The sequence below is a fragment of the Chanodichthys erythropterus genome, chromosome 12 (assembly GCF_024489055.1).
Source record: "Chanodichthys erythropterus isolate Z2021 chromosome 12, ASM2448905v1, whole genome shotgun sequence".
NCBI lineage: Eukaryota > Metazoa > Chordata > Actinopteri > Cypriniformes > Xenocyprididae > Chanodichthys > Chanodichthys erythropterus.
The window spans coordinates 39572052-39591750 of record NC_090232.1 but is presented as its reverse complement, the minus strand read 5'-3'; the positions used below and the strand labels follow the sequence as shown (position 1 = coordinate 39591750).

Sequence of the window (19699 nt, the reverse complement as noted above, 5' to 3'; positions counted from 1 at the left end):
ATTCGTCGGTCTGTCCGACGTACGTCTCCGTTCCCTCCTTCAGGGAACGAGGGTTACCTTTGTAACCGAGACGTTATCTAATGTCTACAAATGGAGTCTTATTATAAAATCCAATAAATACTGTCAGTATACAGTAGTGCTTCTCAAATAGTGGATTGTGACCAAAAATGGGTTGCATTTCTGTTCTGATAGGGTTGTGGACAGCATGCTAAATGCAAAAAAAAGTCTAAAATATAATCATGCATTGGAAGGACAGCAAAATAAATAAGCTTATCAGCTTTTAAAAAGGAGAAAATGCTTCCCATATCTTTTAGCGTTAATGCCAAAGTCTGTGTCCAATTATGACTTTAATTTTGCCATACATTTATCAGTGACCTGGCTGATATTAAAATTTGTATATTTAATAATATAAAAGTAATATCATTTTGCACACTGCTGGGCCTATAATATGCAAAGAGAATATAAGAACACTGTTATGTTGTAAAATTCTAATGTAATTTTAAAGGGTTAGTTCACCCAAAAATGAAAATTCTGTCATTAATTCCTCACCCTTATGTCGTTCCACACCCGTAAGACCTTCGTTCATCTTTGGAACACAAATTAAGATATTTTTGATGAAATCCGAGAGCTCTATGACTCCTCAATAGACAGCAATTTAACAACCACTGTCAAGGCCAAGAAAGGTACTAAAGATATCGTTAAAATAGTCGACGTGACTGCAGTGGTTCAACCTTAATTTTATGAAGGAACAAGAATACTATGTGTGCGCAAAAAAGAAACAAAAACAACAAATTTATTCAACACTATCTTCTCTTCTGTATTATTCTCTTATGCTGTTTACATCCAGCGCTTCCAGGTTGGCTGCAAATGCGACATGAAACAATCGAGTAGTTAACGCTGAGAATATCATCAGTTTGCGTTAAGGACCCTTCAGCCTGTGCCACTTAGAGATTCATGACAGAACTAGGCATTTAAAAAATTATACTGTTGCCACCTGATGTCTGATGTAAAATCTCAATCCTGAAGCAAAGCCAGTTGAGAACTAACATGGTTGAACTAACTAGCATACATGGACCTCCTGATATCTGGTAATTGACTATCTGCTCATATGGCATTAGCACATCAGTTTCATACTACTGCATAATTTAGGTCTTGACTCAATACCAGGCCCATAATTATAGCTTCTGGCCATGCGGCACTTTAAATGATCAGATCAATGAATCTGATAATTTGACTATCATTTTCCATTAGCGGCAGGTTTGAGTTCATCAGATTCTGATGGCCCTCAGGACGATCTCACCTCCTCCAGCCGCACCAGGAAGGTCACATTGCTGCCCAAGTTGGCTGTGAGTTTGTCGTCACGGGTTGTCAGCACTAAACCTCGTGGGGGGCGGTTCGGACACTGCTGTTTCCTGGCCGTGTACATCTCCTTCACTCCTTTCGTGCAGTTATTCGCTACCACTTTACGATACCTGAAACACACACAGAAACCACAAAACTAGTTGAAATGTGTCTTTCTTGTGAAATGAAAGATTTGACTATTTGATATTATTTAACTCAATTGCATTCTCATATTTTAAAGCATTACTTTAGTGTCTGAATACTTATAGGTCATTGTATGTATCCATTTGAATACACCACCATTTATGCAAGCCTGATAGATCCATTCTGAGTAGCTCTGGTTTTTTGTTGCTGAATGAATCCGTTTTGGACACAATTTATGTGCCAGCTCTGACACAATCTCTGGAAATGATAATCGCGTTCTTTCTCTGTCTCTTCCCTTGTCTGTAATTTTGTACTCTTGCTCTGAATGGACATGCTTTCTGACTGATGTTGGTTTTAAATTAGGTTTCAAATGAAGTCTTTCCATTACACAGTGTTATCTGTCCAGCTAGGTCTCTTTGTATGGATTGTCTGTCTAGAAAGTTGTCGTAAAGACGGACGCCACAATCTCCAGAAAGTTTAAAACCTGATCACGTCAATATGGCTTGTACCTGCTCATCAGCACAGTAAGTTTAAATCATGGTGCACTTAATTAAAAATAACCACTTTCCTAAAACAAGATTAGTGCTAGTGTGATTGATTTGCTTCACAAAAAAAAAAAAAAAAAGGTCTCTACTTTATCCCACTGAACACAGGAAAAATATATGATTATTAGGATGTAGGATCTAAGTTAGTTATTGTTTTCTTATTAAAAATAATACATAAATTATATATATATATATATATATATATATATATATATATATATATATATATATATATATATATATACACACTATTATAAATATTATTATAATAGTTAATTTCATTATTATTATTAATAAAAATACAAAATATGTATAAAATAAAAATAAAACGTAATTTGAACACATATATATATATATATATATACATATATATATATATATATACATATACACACACACACAGACTCTATTATATATATTAAAATATTTGTTATCTTTTTTTATTATTATTATTAAAAATACAAAATATGTATAAAATAAAAAATAAATATTAATATATTTAATAATAATAATAATAATAATAATAATAAATAAATAAGCCTTTAAAAATATTAAATATATTAAATATTATTCAAAATAAATATTTTATACTATTATAAAATTATGATTTTTATAAAATGCTAAACAGCATAGTTATTATAATTTACTAAAAAAAAACAAAAAAAAAAAAAAACATTTTCTTTACTTGAAAGAAATGTTAACTCAAGCAACATTCCAAACTGATGTCCTAAAATTGAAAGGTAAGCTACTATAAATAGACACACACACACACACACTATATAAATAGTCATTACATATGACAATAATACTACCAATACTGTAAAAAAAATTATATATATATAAAAAAAAAAAAAAAAAATGGTAAAAATGATAGAAGTATGGTATGTCCTAGCTAAGTAAATGTCTTTGGGGGTCAGATTTAGCCATCAGTGACCAAATGTCGCCACAAGGAAAGCAAAGCACACCATGACAGAATAAGATCCATTCATGTATGTGAACACTTCTTACCCTGTGCTGTTGAGGTAGTTTTGCCCTTGGCTGCAGCTTCGAGACACTGTGGAAGGGTTGAACCAAAATGCTGGCAGACAGTTTCCATCCCCTCTTCTCTCAAAGCCATAATCACTACAAAAGACAAAATAATTCTCATTTACTGAACTAAGACAAGTCTTATTTCTCTGCTCCATTATTAATCATTTCTTTAATTTTTAAAATGTTGTTTGAGATACCAATCCATTCTTAAAAACGTAAATTCAGTCCAAGCGTGTTTGACTAGTTTCACACAAGGTCAACACAAGTTCAAATCTGGTTTACGACATCTCCTTATGCCATTTCCTCTTCTCAATCATTCCCTATCCTGTAAAACATTCTCCTAACTACTTCATGTACATCTTTTCATTCGTGCACAGCGGCACATCTTGTATTCAAGCATGTCCCTCTTTTATGCCCTTGAGACAACTGCAGCCATTGAGATGTATTCATTCTGGGATGACAAATGTCTTTTCTGCTCTGAGAGCTGCAGGCTTGAACGTATGTCCTCAATGTCTTTCAATTCTCTCTCCTCCCAGAAGCCTTGGAACCTGCTGAAGTGAATGTCTGTTCATATATCACCGGTGACTTTGATTTATCAATTAATTACTGATCCACAACAAAACCCAGCAGACCACATGGTCCCTCTTGGCATCAGGCATTTGGGTTTTTAATTATGAGCAGTTCCAATCCAGCACTCAGATAAGATTCAAGCTTTAAAAAGATATTTGTGTGCTAGCACTCCGATTATTCCCATATAAAAGAAGTGGTCACACCATTTACCTGTATTTCATATCTTAACATGCAACATGTTTTTGTCTACACAGTAAAATAGCCCATTTGTCTTGTTTAGAAAGACACTTTTGATGACTTGATCTTGGAAACTGAAACTTGTTAAAACTTGGAATGCAAAACATTCATGGAATAAAAAGTTTGTTGTCAAATTTGAAGAGGATTTTGGTAAAATGTGTGATGGTGTGGATATTTGATAATGTGTGGAAGTAATGATGTATGATGGCCATGATATTTCTTACTTTTTGGTGAAAAACTTGGACTTGTTAATACAAGTTAACATTCAATTTCCTTTGATTTCACAAATACTGACTGGTTTAGTAATGAAATCTAATAAAGCTACTCTCAGATCATGATGTAAAAATCCCAAACTGACACTTCTTATAGGGTTGGTTCACCCAAAAAATGAAAATTCTGTCATTAATTACTCACCCTCATGTTGTTCCAAACCCACAAGACCTTCGTTCATCTTCAGAACACAAATTTGTTCATCTTCAGAACACAAATTAAGATAGTTTTGATAAAATCTGTTGGCTCAGTGAGGCCTCCATTGACACCAAGAAAATTAACACTTTCAGATGCCCAGAAAGCCACTAAAAACATATTTAAAACAGTCCGTGTGACAGTTACAGTGGTTCAACCTTAATGTTATGAAGCGACGAGTGCTTTTGTGCACAAAAAAACGACAAAAAAACAACAACAAAAAAACACTGCTTCGTTAAGCTTTGAAGCTTTACAAATATTTTGTTTCGAATCAGTGGTTCAGAATCAATCTGCCATTAAAGACACAATTATGACGAAGTAGTATGTCCCAAAGCTTGCCTACTGTTCTTCTATACACTCAAAAGTATGTACGTTTTCTTAACAAAAACTAAACAAAATGTACATACTTTTAGGGCATAGTAGGCAAATTGGGACGAGCACCGCAAACAAACATCAGCCAATTTTTACAGTTCCTCCTGAACCAAAACGATGAGCTTATGCTCCGTTCACGCCACACTGTAATTACCATAATTAAGAGATGGCAACCCGTGACGTTCTACTCAGAGCTGTTCATGTCCTCAGCCTCAGATTTATGCATTTCTCTGACAACACTATCAACACCGAAATTAATCTGCAGCAGTCAGGTGGTACAAGTCAGAGCTCTTTAAGTTGTTTACATTCATCATTATTGTAATGTTATGTGCTTTGTGACATGAGGTAATTTAATGCTGTCTCCCATAATGCTTTGCAGACTCTGTTCTGGCTGTGCACATTCATGTGTTTTGAAGGAGGAGTGGCTTTGAAGACAGAGCTCTGAAAGGAAGTGAAAGTGATGTGACGTGTGGCCAAGTAAGGTGTCCCATACTCAGAATTTGTGCTCTGCGTTTTACCAATCCAAGTGCACACACACACCCGGATTAGGGGGCAACCATTTCTGCTGAGATTCTCGAGGAGTGATTGGGTGCCTTGCTCAAGAGCATCTCAGTTGTGGGTAATGAGAGTGGAAGAGAGCGCTGTTCATTCAATCCCCACCACCTACATTTCCTGCCAGTACCGAAACTCAAACCCGCGACCTTTGGGTTACCAGTCCAACTCTTTAACCATTAGGCCACAACTGCCATGAAGGTGGGATCTTATGCTTTCAAAGCTAGCTTGCTATTAAACTTTGAATGATCATTGTGTATGTAATATGCTATATAAATAAACTTGCCTTGCCTTGCGTATTGCTAGCCACTCCGAAATTGCCTACCCTAGCTTTAACTGTCCCTACTTTCTACACACATATTGAAATTATCTATAATGCAGGACAAGAAATGACAAATTCTTAATTACATGTCCTAGCACCAAATGCATTACAAACATTATTTAATTCTGCCCAGTCCTCAATGATTCTGTCAGCATCACATATCTTATATCTGCAGCTAGAAGACGTGTTTTTAATTCTTATGGTATAACATAAACCAATAAAACTTATTAGATGAGCTCTCTGTTTCAGAGTTAATAGAAAGAGACAGCATATTATATTTCACAGAGTAATTACTCTGCATATCATGACATCAGTTCCTTTTTACCGTTTCAAAACAAATTAAAAGTTCTCTGTGGCTTTGCAGCAAATTCAGTAAAACTTTTTTTTTTTTTTTTTTTCCTAAGCATTTTCCTATCACGAACATGCAGGATGAAATATGTAAAGGTGGACCAAATGGATCTGGTCAGTGAATAACTGAAAACAAAGTATCACTTAAATTAGACTGCTAAATTTGACTTCGTTCAGAAAATGAGGCTCAATGGAAGAAAAAAAACTACCACAGATTGGATGTATTTAGTTAATTTAAGATAAAAAAGCACAACTTGGTAAGATTTGCAAATTAATTAACATGCAAATTAAATCTGTTTGGTAGTTTGTCATATCTGTATCATCCAAACTATTGCAAGTAAAAATCACATAAAATTCCATTACAAAAAAAACAAAAACAAACAAATGCAATAACACACTGCATTCTAGTTCTTTAATTTATCTATGCATTGGAAAATCGTATAATTATTTGCTTGTGTTCTGGCAAAACTAATCCTAACTTTATTCAAACTTTAATCAAGGAGAACTCAATCACAAAGAGAACTTACTTCTGCTAGTTTGAACCAACGTGCTGAAAAAAAAGGCAAGACCTTGAAAGACAATATCTTGAAATGTATTGTTTAACTCACTTAGTTAAGGCTAATAATCCTTAACAGCTCATTTGGAACATGCAGGTTTGAGTCCAGCCTGCAACATGTCCTCATTTAGTAATTCTTCATTTCCTCTTTGACTGCCCGCTGTCAAAAATAAATTCAGCAAAAATAAAATAATGTTTCTTTTTTAAGTTAACTTGTAATCATTTCCCTGTACAGAAAAGGAAATAAATGTTTCCTTCTAAAAGAAGTTGAATTACAGATTTATCACAGTTATCAAGAGAAGATGGCTGTGATGGCAGAGGTAATGGTGTAAACATATACAGAGTCTGGCAGGAATATGTAAGTGCAAATTTCAATGGATATAATCAAGTCAATGTAGAGCCAAGTTAAGATGTCATCCCAGATGTCAATTTTCGTCCAATTACAGTAGTAAGCTGCATTAACATCATGGGGCGGAACTTTCCAAATTTTAGGAAGAAGGTCCTCGCAAAGAGATCATCATTTTACGGAAACCTTCCCTTTCATATTTTGTACAAAGAATTGGTCAATGAATCATTAGAATCAAAGTACTGGGCAAATTAAAGATACACACTAAAACTAAAGAGGCATCCTGGGTACTACTTGCATTTAGAGAAGACGAATGAACACATCTCTGAAAGCATGTTTAAATCCCTCCACTGGGTTTCCAAGGGTTTTAACCACAAAGCGAGACCAAACGGGACAGGAGAATGTACTAAAGAAAAAGAAAGGATACACTGTGCATTGCTGGAAAAAGAATGAACACTTGGTCTGCGAATGTGATAAATGATGTAGATCCCAAGGTATTTATATATACTTTAGAAGAAGCTCCAGACAGACAACAAAAGACTATGATGATAAAGAACCTCAATCTTCTCGTCCTCTTTTAGCCCCGCGGCCTTCAAAAGCTTTAAAGTCCAAAGACTGCCTGTGTCATGCATCTTGATCCTAAATAAGGCACCTTCCCCATCTACACTGACCCTACAGAAGAGGTTATAACCAGCCCACTGCTGCAGAAGCACTATGTCTATTCTGAGATCTTTGAAAACAGCTCCCAGATCCCAGTGAACAAAACACGAAGGTTTTATAAATGCCTGCGAGCCCACCTAAAGAGCAGACCAGGACATAAAACAACAAAGCTGCACAGAAAAAGAAAATCTAGACCACATTTTATTTCATGTTTTTAAAGAGTTTTAGGTCTTGTTCTGTTTAAATAGTCTGACATTGAATCAACATAGGAGTATCTGATGTAGTGTATTGATCATTTGTGAATTGGTTTAAAAGTGTTACTATGGCTTTTGAAATAATTTACTAAAGTCGAGTAGTTTTATTATGATTTTAGCATAAATCTGTGACCTGGGCTCATACTAAGGCCCATGGGAGGTTGATCTGGGGGCGTCAGATGTACACTACCGTTCAAAAGTTTTTTCAGGATTCTTTGAAGAATCCAAAGTTAAAAAAAAAACAAAACATAAAAAACAGCATGTATTAGAAATCTTAGTAACACTTTAGATTAGGGAACACTATTCACTATTGATTGGTTGCATATTACCATGCACATTGTCTGCTTATTAGTACTTATTAGCACATATTAATGCATTATTCTGCATGACCATATTCTAACATCCCTTAGCCCTACACCCCATACCTAAACATAACCACTACAACAACTACTTTACTATCAATAAGTAGTAATTAGGAGTTTATTGCGGGGAACACTTATTGAACCCAAATCTTTGAATGGTAGTTTATGTGGCTAAACTAGATCAAGTAAAGGGTGGCCAATGGTACTAGTTAATGATAATAGTTAAACCTGCAAACTCTGATTATGTTCAGATTAGCAAGTTTGTGAGACTGTAACAGGCAAAGCCAATTAATGATAATAAGCATACCTATAATAACAATCAAATATCTAAATTAAGATCACATCTAAAAGGATGATCAGCATAAAATTATAATCAGTCTACATTTGAGACCTTCTTTTAATTGGTGTCGGATAACAACACTATAATAATACTGCCAATCTAAAGTCATTTAAACCATTTAAGACAATTCCTCCAGAAGCACAAGAAAAGATAAACATGCAGGGAACGCATTGCCTATTCTACTAGATTCAGCTGTTGGACCAGTGGGTGGATCTAATAAGCTTAAGCTGGTTAAGTTGGTTAAGTGTGCTTTTCACTCACCACTCAAAGTCATGTGCTCTGCAGATGCAGGGTTCGGCGGAAAGGATCCTGGAGTTGTCCCATCCCACCATGCAGTAGTTTCCTGGACGACGTTTCATGTAGATCTGCTTTTGACCCATTATGCATGGCTCACCCTAAGAAAATAACATTAAAGTCAGTTACAATCAATCAATAAATGTATTCAATGTATATAATAATAATCATATATATATATATATATATTACCTGGTTATGCAGGTGCCAAGTTTGGTAGTCTCCCTCTGTGCACCTTCTGGTAAATATGGACTTGTAGTCAATTTTGATAAGCTGCCATTCAGACCGATGGCTGAAGTGTCCAAAAAACCTGCCAATAGACAATGAAAGGTTCAATTCTCATACGGCTCACTCATTTTCAAGTAAACCAGGAGACATTCATTAGCTGGTTCAGGTGTGTAATGTAGACATTGGAATTATACTTTGCAAAAAGGTACATCTCCAGAGGCCGGACTGAACAATCCTGGGTTTACTTCATTAGCTCTCTATATCCTATAAAATGCACAATGTGGGGTTAATAGTATTATCTGAATTCAGAGTGAACAATTAAATGGCCTATATAGTTCACTCAAGTAGAAATGCACTCTGATTTATAGTATACTGTCCTGACTAACTCGGATAAGCTAATAAATAAATAAACTAGGGCTGTCAAAATTAGTGCGATAACGCATGTGATTAATTTTTTTTCAGTTTAATGTGTTAAAAATATTTAACACAATTAACACAACTTCTGTTTTTTCTGTCATCCTTTAGCTAGCTAGCATTACATTACATAATCACGCTCATGCAAATGCTTTTAAAGGTGCCCTAGAATTAAAAATTGAATTTATCTTTGCATTGTTAAATAACAAGAGTTCAGTACATGGAAATGACATACAGTGAGTCTCAAACACCATTGTTTCCTCCTTCTTATATAAATATCATTTGTTTAAAAGACCTCAGAGGAACAGGTGAATCTCAATATAACACCAACTTTTACGTAACAGTCGGGATCATTAATATGTACGCCCCCAATATTTGCATATGCCAGCTCATGTTCAAAGCATTAGACAAGGGCAGCCAGTATTAACGTCTGGATCTGTGCAGAGCTGAATCAACAAACTAGGTAAGCAAGCAAGAACAATAGCGAAAAATGGCAGATGAAGCAATAATAACTGACATGATCCATGATAACATGATATTTTTAGTGATATTTGTAAATTGTCTTTCTAAATGTTTCGTTAGCATGTTGCTAATGTACTGTTAAATGTGGTTAAAGTTACCATCGTTCATTACTGTATTCACGGAGACAAGAGCCGTCGCTATTTTCATTTTTAAACACTTGCAGTCTGTATAATGCATAAACACAACTTCATTCTTTATAAATCTCTCCAACAGAGTGCTCTGTGGCTAAAGCTAACATTACACAATCAAACTCATTCAGAATCAAATGTAAGCATCCAAATAAATACCATACTTACGCGATTAGACATGATGCATAGGGAACACTTTGTAAAGTGGGTGGTTGTAAAGCTCCGTGGGTGGGGATCGTGAGCATTTAAAGGGGCCGCAGCCTAAATCGGCTCATATTTAATGATGCCCCAAAATAGGGTTAGTTAAAAAAATGAATAAAAGAAAAAAATATATGGGGTATTTTGAGCTGAAACTTCACAGACATATTCAGGGGACACCTTAGACTTTTATTACATCTTTTAAAAAGACATTCTACAGCACCTTTAAACCATTCAAGCTTGACAAAACACAAAACAGTGCGGTGCAGGCGCGCTGTCTGCGAATCTCACACAGAATTTAGTTCTCTTTCGCGCTTTAATGGACAAAATTATGCCAAAATGCAAGTTTTGTCAAGTATCCTCATAAGCACAGTCTTATTAAAGACTGTGTTAAATAAAGTATTAAATGAATGTAAAGAGAGAAAATAGGATGCCAGGTGTCAGATACGCCTCATGTGAGTCAGATCCTAAAGTGACAGCAGCCTAATAAACCTGCTACTGTCTGTCATTAATGTTAATCAAAGAACAAAAGAAAAAGATAAAATCACTCACTGCACTTAACTGAATAACTTTTGTAGCTTTAATAAAAATCAATCTATATAAATATAATCTGGATATTTCCTACTTTCCTAATGTTATGTACGATTAATCACAATTAATTACAGAAAAATGTGAATTTTTAATTGATTGACAGCACTAACATAAATAAATATGCACTTGTTCATAAGTGTTTATTCCTATTGACGGTCATTTAATTATCTCATTTTTAATCATTCTGAACATATTTTAAGCATGGCAAACAAGCAGAACAAAGATTTATGAAACAGACAATGTTCATATGGATAGTTACAAAGACAAGTCACAGTGAATTTATAATGAGACAGCCAGATATATTCATAAACACCAGAAGAAAAAAACAATATAAAAAAAAAAGACCACCCACTGACCGTGGCCATCTGACTGACATGTAAAGTGACCAATCACAGTTTGTTTTTAAAGACGATGATACACGGGGAAACTTTTTTGAACAATGCTGCCAGGCAATGTTGTCGGGCAATGTTGCTGAGCGATGTTGCTTGGGCACTTTCCCATTGAGAATGGGAAACAAATTTCTATCTGGCTATTTTAGATCGAAATTTGTTGCCCATTCTAAACGCTAAAGTGCCCAAGCAACATTGCTCGGTAAAATTGCAACATTGCTCAAAAAGTTGCCCAGTGTATCCTTATGCAGGATTCCAGTGTTAGCTACAGTTTATATTTAACAATAAACCTGATCATTTCAGTCATATCTTATCCAATACTGCAAGGATTGTTTAATGTGTGTTTAAAATAATAATGAAAAAGTACAAAATAACCCTGTTAAACTACATACCAGCACTGGGACATAATGAGAAATGTTATTGGTTCACTGAGACTAACAACATTAGCTTAAGAGTCTGATTAATTAACCTTTCCTCATGAGTGTATCTCTTGAACAAACAGAGCTCAGAGGAATCTATTCGAAATATAGGACATAATGAGGACGCACAGACTGTGTGTGTGTGAGAGGGAAAGATGATGGTCGAAAACAAACCTCTATAGACTTACGTCATGATCTGATTTTCTGCACCTCCCTCCACCAAAACACCATCCACGAACAGCGGCATGGCTGAGAAACTGTGACGAGTCCACTGACGACCTTCATCGAAACTGATCCTGCAGCAGACATTGAGACGTTCAAATGCAAAAACTACAAACAGAAGAACGAATGTCATGCAGGTTTGGAATAGTGTTAAAGGATAAGTTCACTTCAGAATTAAAATTTCCTGATAATTTACTCACCCCATGTCATCCAAGATGTTCATGTCTTTTTTTCTTCAGTCGAAAAGAAATTTGAGGAAAACGTTCCAGGATTTTTCTCCATATAGTGGACTTTAACAGCTACCAACATATTGAAGGTCCAAATTTCAGTTTCAATGCAGCTTCAAAGGACTCTACACTATCCCAGCAGAGGAATAATGGTCTTGTCTAGCAAAAAGATTGGTCATTTTCTAAAAAAATAAATAAAAATGTATATAATTTTTAACCACAAATGCTTGTCTTGCACTGCTCTGTAATGCGCCACGTATTACGTGATCACGCTGGAAGTATAATGCGTGACAGGCGGAAATTACCGCGGTAGCAGTGCAAGATGAGCATTTGTGGTTAAAAAAATGTATACATTTTAATTTTTTGTTTGGAAAATGACAGATCGTTACACTAGAAAAGACCCGTATTTCTCGTCTGGGATCATATAGAGCTCTTTGAAGCTGCACTGAAACTGCAATTTTGACCTTCATCCTGTTGTATCCCAGTGAAGTCCACTATATGGAGAAAAATCCTGGAATGTTTTCCTCAAAAACCTTAATTTCTTTTTGACTGAAGAAAGAAATGCATAAACATCTAGGATGACATGGGGGTGAGTAAATTAACAGGAAATTTTAATTCTGAAATGAACTAATTCTTTAAATTTTTCAGATATGTTTTAATTTAGTCTTAGTCCTGTGTCAAATGTCCATTTAGTTTTTATCATATTTAGTCAACCTATCCTATTTTTGTTTAGTCAAGTTTTAAAAGTCTGGAAAAAGTGAAAATTTTAGTCAATGAAAACTTCATATTTTAGTCATGGTGTTTAATGGCTAAACTGACAATAATTGTTTTGCTCATTTGAGAACTTTCTTTTTACAATTTTTATCAGAACTACTGCACTTTCACTTTTACGAGCAAGTTAAGAGAATATCAGATGTAAACATAGTTTGAACAACTTCTAATTTGCGAATGCCACGTCATACGCGAGGCACTGAAAAAGATGCGAGCCAAACGGTTAAAGATGTCCGTCTAGTGCACATTTATATTGAAAAACAATGGAAAATAGTAGAATGGAAAAACATGTTCTGTGTAAACGTCCCCTAATGATGTCGGTGTCATCTTGTTGTTATCAACAAACATTTTTGTAACAGTTTTCATTGACAAAATTAACACTAGTTTGGAACAACATGATTATGAGTCAATTGTGACAGAATTTTCATTTATGGCTGAACTATACCTTGAATAGTTTTTAAGAGCTGGAGAACTTCCTGAAAGTCTGATCATGATACTTTCTGACAGCTTATCAACATCATTTCACAGGTTCAAACAGTAGAGTTGCATGTGTGACAAGACCGCAACGAAGCGACTGAAGCACGATGGCAAAGTTGCCTCCAAGCTGTCTCAGGTCTGCTAAAAGCAACAGTAGGAGTGTTGACATGTATCCATTAAGAGAACATACAGTCAGGGCTGTTATTTGAAGTCATACTTGCAGAAAATGATACGACTGCCCTCCACAGTTGTGACTCCACTTACAGTCTCGCTTGAGTTGTTTAAGAGAACTAAAAAATGAAGGTGCCACACTTCAGTGGGCCTAAAACTAAAGCCAACGGCTTCGAGTGATAAGAGAGAAAAGATTTAAGACTCTGGAGGATTAAACACTGCTGAAGCAAAACCAGGCAGGGCCAATTTGAAGAGGGAACCAATGTGTGAACTTGGGGGGGATAAGTGGGAAGCTTTAATATGGAACACTTCCCATGGTTCGTCACGTAAAAACTGATTCCAATCTGTTATTTGGCAGTCTCTGTGTCCTGCTGTTTCATTTTTGTTCTTGTAGGAAGTATGTTCGACTTACACCAACTCATTGATTTTTTTTGTTCCTTCAACGATCTTAATAGCACAGAACCAACCCTGTCAGACAGTGCCGCCCAAAGTAAGTGAAGCAGGAATTTCACCAAACCAGCATGAATAAACCTGGCAGAATCAAACTTATTTTCACCTACCAAAGATGTCTAGTGGGCACAGTGGGCTGCTTCACGGCAACCAAAGCTCCACCTTTGTCCAGAAACCACACGTTATGCTCTTCTTCAAAAATCTGCATCATGAGAAGAACAACTTGGAGTTATTTGCATTGTACTGAACAAATCAGAACAAAGGAAGTTTGCATACAAATTTGAGTAGTTTTCTCACAGACATACGTTTTTTTTTTTTGTGCTAGCTTTTGTACTCTAGTGTAACCTTTTTTGTTTTGCAGTTATTGGAGAGAGAGAGAGAAACCTTTTGTATAAAGTCAAACCCTTTTATGTTTAGTTTAACAATTCTTGCTTAAATCTTGCTAATTTAACACTGTTAATATAAATTAGTACAGATATTTTTAGTACAGAGGTGTGAAGCAGTCGTACCTGTCTCCAGTTATTGCCTGCATCTGATGAAATGAACATAGCCACATTATTGTAAGACAGTTCTGAGCCAATATTTCCTGGGAAATAAACCAAAAATAAATAAAAATAACATTTGCGTTACACAATGTAGAAAACCAGCATGCCATATTTAAAATTCATAACCCCAAAATATGTATTTGTATTTGAATAAGCAGCCTTTGTAACTGAGGTCAGACAGCATGGTTCAATATTTGCTCAATTCATGCTCATACAGGCTCAATATAAAAACAACATGCATACACACACAAACCGACTCAGCTCTGGCTGACAAAAAAGTGGCACACTAAAAAAAAGCTGGGTTGTTTCAACCCAAATTTGGGTCAAAGATGGAAAAACCCAACCGTTGGGTTAAAAATTTCATTTAAAAAATATAACCCAAAAGAACAGAATTTCAAAAGAACAGCATTTATCAGAAATAGAAATCTTTGCAACATTATAAATGTCTTTACTGTCTTTTGATCAGTTTAATGCATCAGCATTAAACTATTAATTTCAAGTGCAAAATATTTCAATATGAACTCAAACACTTCTAATCAAATTCATCATCCAAGGCCGACCAAATAGTCTGAGCTACTGTATGCTATATCCACACTAATTTTATGTGTGTATTCATATTTGATCTCTACACTCTTATATGTAAACAATGGTCTCATTTCTGTGAATTTTAGGAGACACATCTGAGTCAAAGTTCTAAAGCTCTAAAAGAGAAAGTTCTGAGAAATGAAATTTTCCTCAGGGAATGACTACAGAAGAGAGAATGAGAAAAATAAGGAAAGTGTGCTGCACATTCACAAATGAACTGATACTCTTATGCAGTTTTGTTGTGTCGCTGTTGTTTTACACCTACACACATGACTAGTGTAAACCCGCCTGCAGTCAGCTCTGCTGTGTGTTGTTGCCCTACATTTACATTACATTTATGCATTTGGCAGACGCTTTTATCCAAAGCGACTTACATTGCATTATATTATACATATGTATCTGAGTATGTGCAATCCCTGGGATCGAACCCATGACCTTGGCATTTCTAGTGCCATGCTCTAACCACTGAGCTACAGGAAAGCCTGCTCTAAGACTGTCAGAATAAACTCAGAGCAAGTGATTGTACGTCCTTTAGTTGACTGTGAGAAATTTGTTTATTTCCTTTAAGTGACAACTTTAACAGCAAACCCGCTGGGGATGTGAAATGAGAGAGATGGTCATGCTTAGAGAAATTCTGTATATTTAAAAAATTGATTGCACCTGAGGCGATTTCATGACAAATATTTGACAGCTGGCCACTCATTGAAGTACAGGCCAAGTTAAAGTGGAAATGAGTTATGACATTGGACATTTGGTTCGCCTATATTTGGTCTTAAATGTAGACTGGACAAGATTTATATGGAGACAAGTGCTTTAAAATACACAAACTAACAATGTTTTGGCCTTCTTTGTTCCACATTCATTTTAGACATGTCTGATACGTGATTTTATTTTCCCCAAACCAGTTCAGCAAAAACTTCGCCCCACAGCCAAATTCATTGGTCAATCACAGCTGATTGCCTACACCAGTGGTCTCCAAACTTGGTCTTGGAGAGCCACTGTCCTGCAGAGTTTAGTTCCAACTTGCTTCAAGACACACCTGGCTGGACCTAGTGTGCCTATAATTAGACCTTGATTATTAGCTTGTTCAGATGTGTTTAATTGGAGACCCCTGACCAACACAATGCTGCAACAAATACTAAACCTTAACCCTACCCCACACTCTAAACTTACCCAATGAAATTGGCTTCAGGGCAAGGTTTGCGCTAAACTGGATAAAATAAAATAAAATAATAAAAAATAAAATAATAAAACATATAAAATAAAATTTATAAAATAAAATAAAATTAATTAAATTAAATTAAATTAAATTAAATTAAATTAAATTAAATTAAATTAAATTAAATTAAATTAAATTAAATTAAATTAAATTAAAACACTACTATTCAAAGGTTTGGGTCTCTTATGATGTCTCTATTTGAAGTCTCTTATGCACACCAAGGCTGCATTTATTTGAACAGTAATATTGTGAAATAGTATTACAATTTTTAATAACTGTTTTCTATTTTAATATATTCTAAATAATTATTTTAAAAATGATTTATTCCTGCAATGGCAAAGCTGAATTTTCAGAAGCTTTTACACTCCAGTCTTCAGTGTCACATTTAATATGATGATTTGCTGCTCAAGAAAAAAAATCATCTAACTATCAATGTTGAAAACAGCTTGATATTTTTGTGGAAAATGGGATAATTTAAAGACTTTACATACCATTACAAGATTTTGGTGCATGACCTTGAACATGCATCAAAGCCATTGCATAGGGCAAAACAATGCAGGCAAATATTCATAAAAGAGAATAATGTGCATTACTATACATTACTAACTGCATGGAACCACATAGTTTTTTCCTAATAGCAGGGCAGTGTTACAAAACCTGCACAACTGAGATTTAAATCTGGCTAATCACTGCTGCTAGTTAGCAAATTCAGCATTATAAGACTATACAAGATGTTAACTAACAGATTGGATATTAAATTAAACCAAATTGACCAAGAAAGAGAAAAGATGCAAATTATAGGCCTACAACGGATAATTCACCCAAAAATGGACTTTGTTGTTCCAACCTGTATGACTTTCTTCTGCAGAACACAGAAGAAGATATTTAAGAATGTTAGTAAACAAACAGTTTTGTTAACCACTGACTTCAACTGTATGGACATTTCTCAAAATATCTTATTTTAAGTTGCACAGAAGACAAAGTCCTATGGGTTTGGAATGGCATACGGGTGAGTAAATAATATAATTTTCATTTTTTGGTGAACTGTTTCTTAAAAACTGTCCTGTTTCTGTGATTTATGATGGATTGCTTATTGTCGAGCTGAGAGGAGTCATGTGCTAAATTACATTTCCAATTGGTGCCAAAAACCACTTTCACACCAACTAAATGGACTGAACTCTGACTGCGAACAGCAAAAGCTCTGGTGTGAAAGCATTCTTAGTGGCCAGCCTGAAGTAACAAGCAACATTTTAGTTTCTTACAAACATGCCAACACACCCAACAGCAGCTGAACATGACAGTCCCACACATACCGCTCAGGTTTTCCATTTACCTGTAGCCACGATGACTCCCGGCGCTGAGCTCTTGGTGGAGATGGAGCCTGAGAGGTACGGGTTCTCTGACATCTGCAGTTGTAGGTGCAGCGAGCAAAACGGCTGAGCAGAGAGAAAGTGACACATCCTCCATTAGCCACAACAAAGCTATTATGTAACTGTCAATCAAAACAAGCCAACGTGATCCCGCAGGCATGAGAAAGTCTAAGACAATAAGCGTATGAGCAGTGCTGTGTTGGCCATAACGTAGGCGACTTTATACTTAATATTAAACAATTCATAATACAGAAACAACTCCCATAATTCACTGTCATGACCCTGGAGTAACATGGATAATGTTGTGTGATCTATTGTGTACTGGGAACTGTTAATCTTGTGGTCGGAGATCTTAATGTAAACAAAATATCACAGCTCGAGTAAATCAAGGCAATAAATCTGTGAAGCAAACCTAGCAAATCATGCTAAAGGATGATAAAGGACAATACTGAAATTACAGCTGTTCTGAGAATAATGCTGCGTTCCATTCAAATTCCGATGTAGAATATTCCAACCTGATCTTTTCTAGATCAGACCATAAAGGCCAGATTCTTGGAAGATGATACAAAACAAAACTAAATGGCAATGCTTTTAGCTAGGCAGATGTTCAACTGTCAACAAAGTTGCCTGGCAATCAATTTGTGGAGGATAAACAATGCAATGCAATGTTAAAGTGTTCTGTAGGTGTTCACACCTGTTTCTGCCTGTGTTTGCAAACATATTTTATCACATAATGACTTATTGCTGCATTTTGCTTGCTTAATGTTTTTCATTAACTTTGTACATCTCCCTAGGTGCACAAAGGTACAAAATGATATACTGAGCTGTGAATTTCTGTATAAGTTTCTAAGTTTAAGTGCCGTTCTATTACACTTTTCTTTTTTTTTTTTAAAGAAAGATTTCATTTTACTATTGCTGAAGTAGCCTCAAGCTTATGGCTGATTGGTCCATGTTAGTAAATATTCAGAAATAGCATGCACTGAAAAAAATGATTTTTTTGATGCTGTTCACTTTATTTAAACAACTTATTTTGATTCAACACCATTGTATCAGGTTTCTGGTTCAAATTCAATTGCTTCATGCACTCTTAGCCCGGATTTTATATTTACTTAAAAATATAATTACAATATACTTAAAATATTTAAGTTTGGTTGCATTACTTATAAAATATAAGTAAATTCTACTAATTTGTGGGTGTATTTGAATGTGTTAATAAATGTAAGTTAAATGCACTTAAATTATGAAGTTTTTCTCCTGACCACGCCTCCTTCACACTGGTTTGTGGCAGGTAATGACGCCATTTTGTTGTGGTGTGTGTGAATTGAAGGAGCTGTTGATGAGCAGTTGGAACATTTGTTTTGGCTGTTCTACAGACATTTTTTTCCTAACATTTACCTTTTTATAGTTTTTCACCAAAGGAGAAAATCACAATTTTTAAGTTACCATCATCGAGGGTCAGGGTTTGTTTTAGTTGAGCTCTTGACCCTTAACTTTTTAATATTAGATTTTGTTTGGTCAGTTTTAACTGCAATAAAACCAACCAGACAAGCCAAGTTAAAAGATGATCAGGTGGTGTTGGTTATGTTTTCACATAATCATTATTTGATCTTAATCACTGAACTCATTTAGGGTCCAATCTCTGAGTTAGATTTACATTATTGATTACAGAAGCACTGTGATTCTACAGCGGAGGATCAACTTTTATAATACAATTTTTTTTTTTTTTAAGTTGTTCTTATCACAAAAAAAAAAAAAATTATATTTTAGGCACATACAGACATCAAGAATCAGCCTGTGAATCTCAACGACGGTGACAAGCAACATGTTCTGATAAACAGATCAACTCTGAACATTAGAAAACAAGCTGCTAAAAAGTCACAGAAAAACAGCAAAATTTAAATAGTGAGAATAAAGAAAATTACTAAGACAATTCAGCTCATAATTTATTCATGCAGCAATGCATGATGGGAGGCATGGATGAATTTTGATTGGTGGCAAGTTAACTTGCTTAGTACATTGAACTTAAATATATTAGT

At 35.2% G+C, this 19699-nt stretch overlaps 1 protein-coding gene across 1 annotated transcript in view; it reads right to left on the bottom strand.

The window, feature by feature from the left end:
* sorcs3a (sortilin related VPS10 domain containing receptor 3a) overlaps window positions 1–19699 on the bottom strand; it is a 282904-nt gene that overhangs the window by 43153 nt on the left and 220052 nt on the right. The window contains exons 11-18 of the mRNA XM_067402597.1: window positions 17627–17729; window positions 14454–14530; window positions 14055–14146; window positions 11815–11922; window positions 8930–9047; window positions 8705–8838; window positions 3039–3152; window positions 1301–1472 (exon numbers count right to left, since the gene is read on the bottom strand). Coding sequence (XP_067258698.1) covers window positions 1301–1472; window positions 3039–3152; window positions 8705–8838; window positions 8930–9047; window positions 11815–11922; window positions 14055–14146; window positions 14454–14530; window positions 17627–17729 — 918 coding nt within the window. The remainder of the gene's footprint in view (window positions 1–1300; window positions 1473–3038; window positions 3153–8704; window positions 8839–8929; window positions 9048–11814; window positions 11923–14054; window positions 14147–14453; window positions 14531–17626; window positions 17730–19699) is intronic.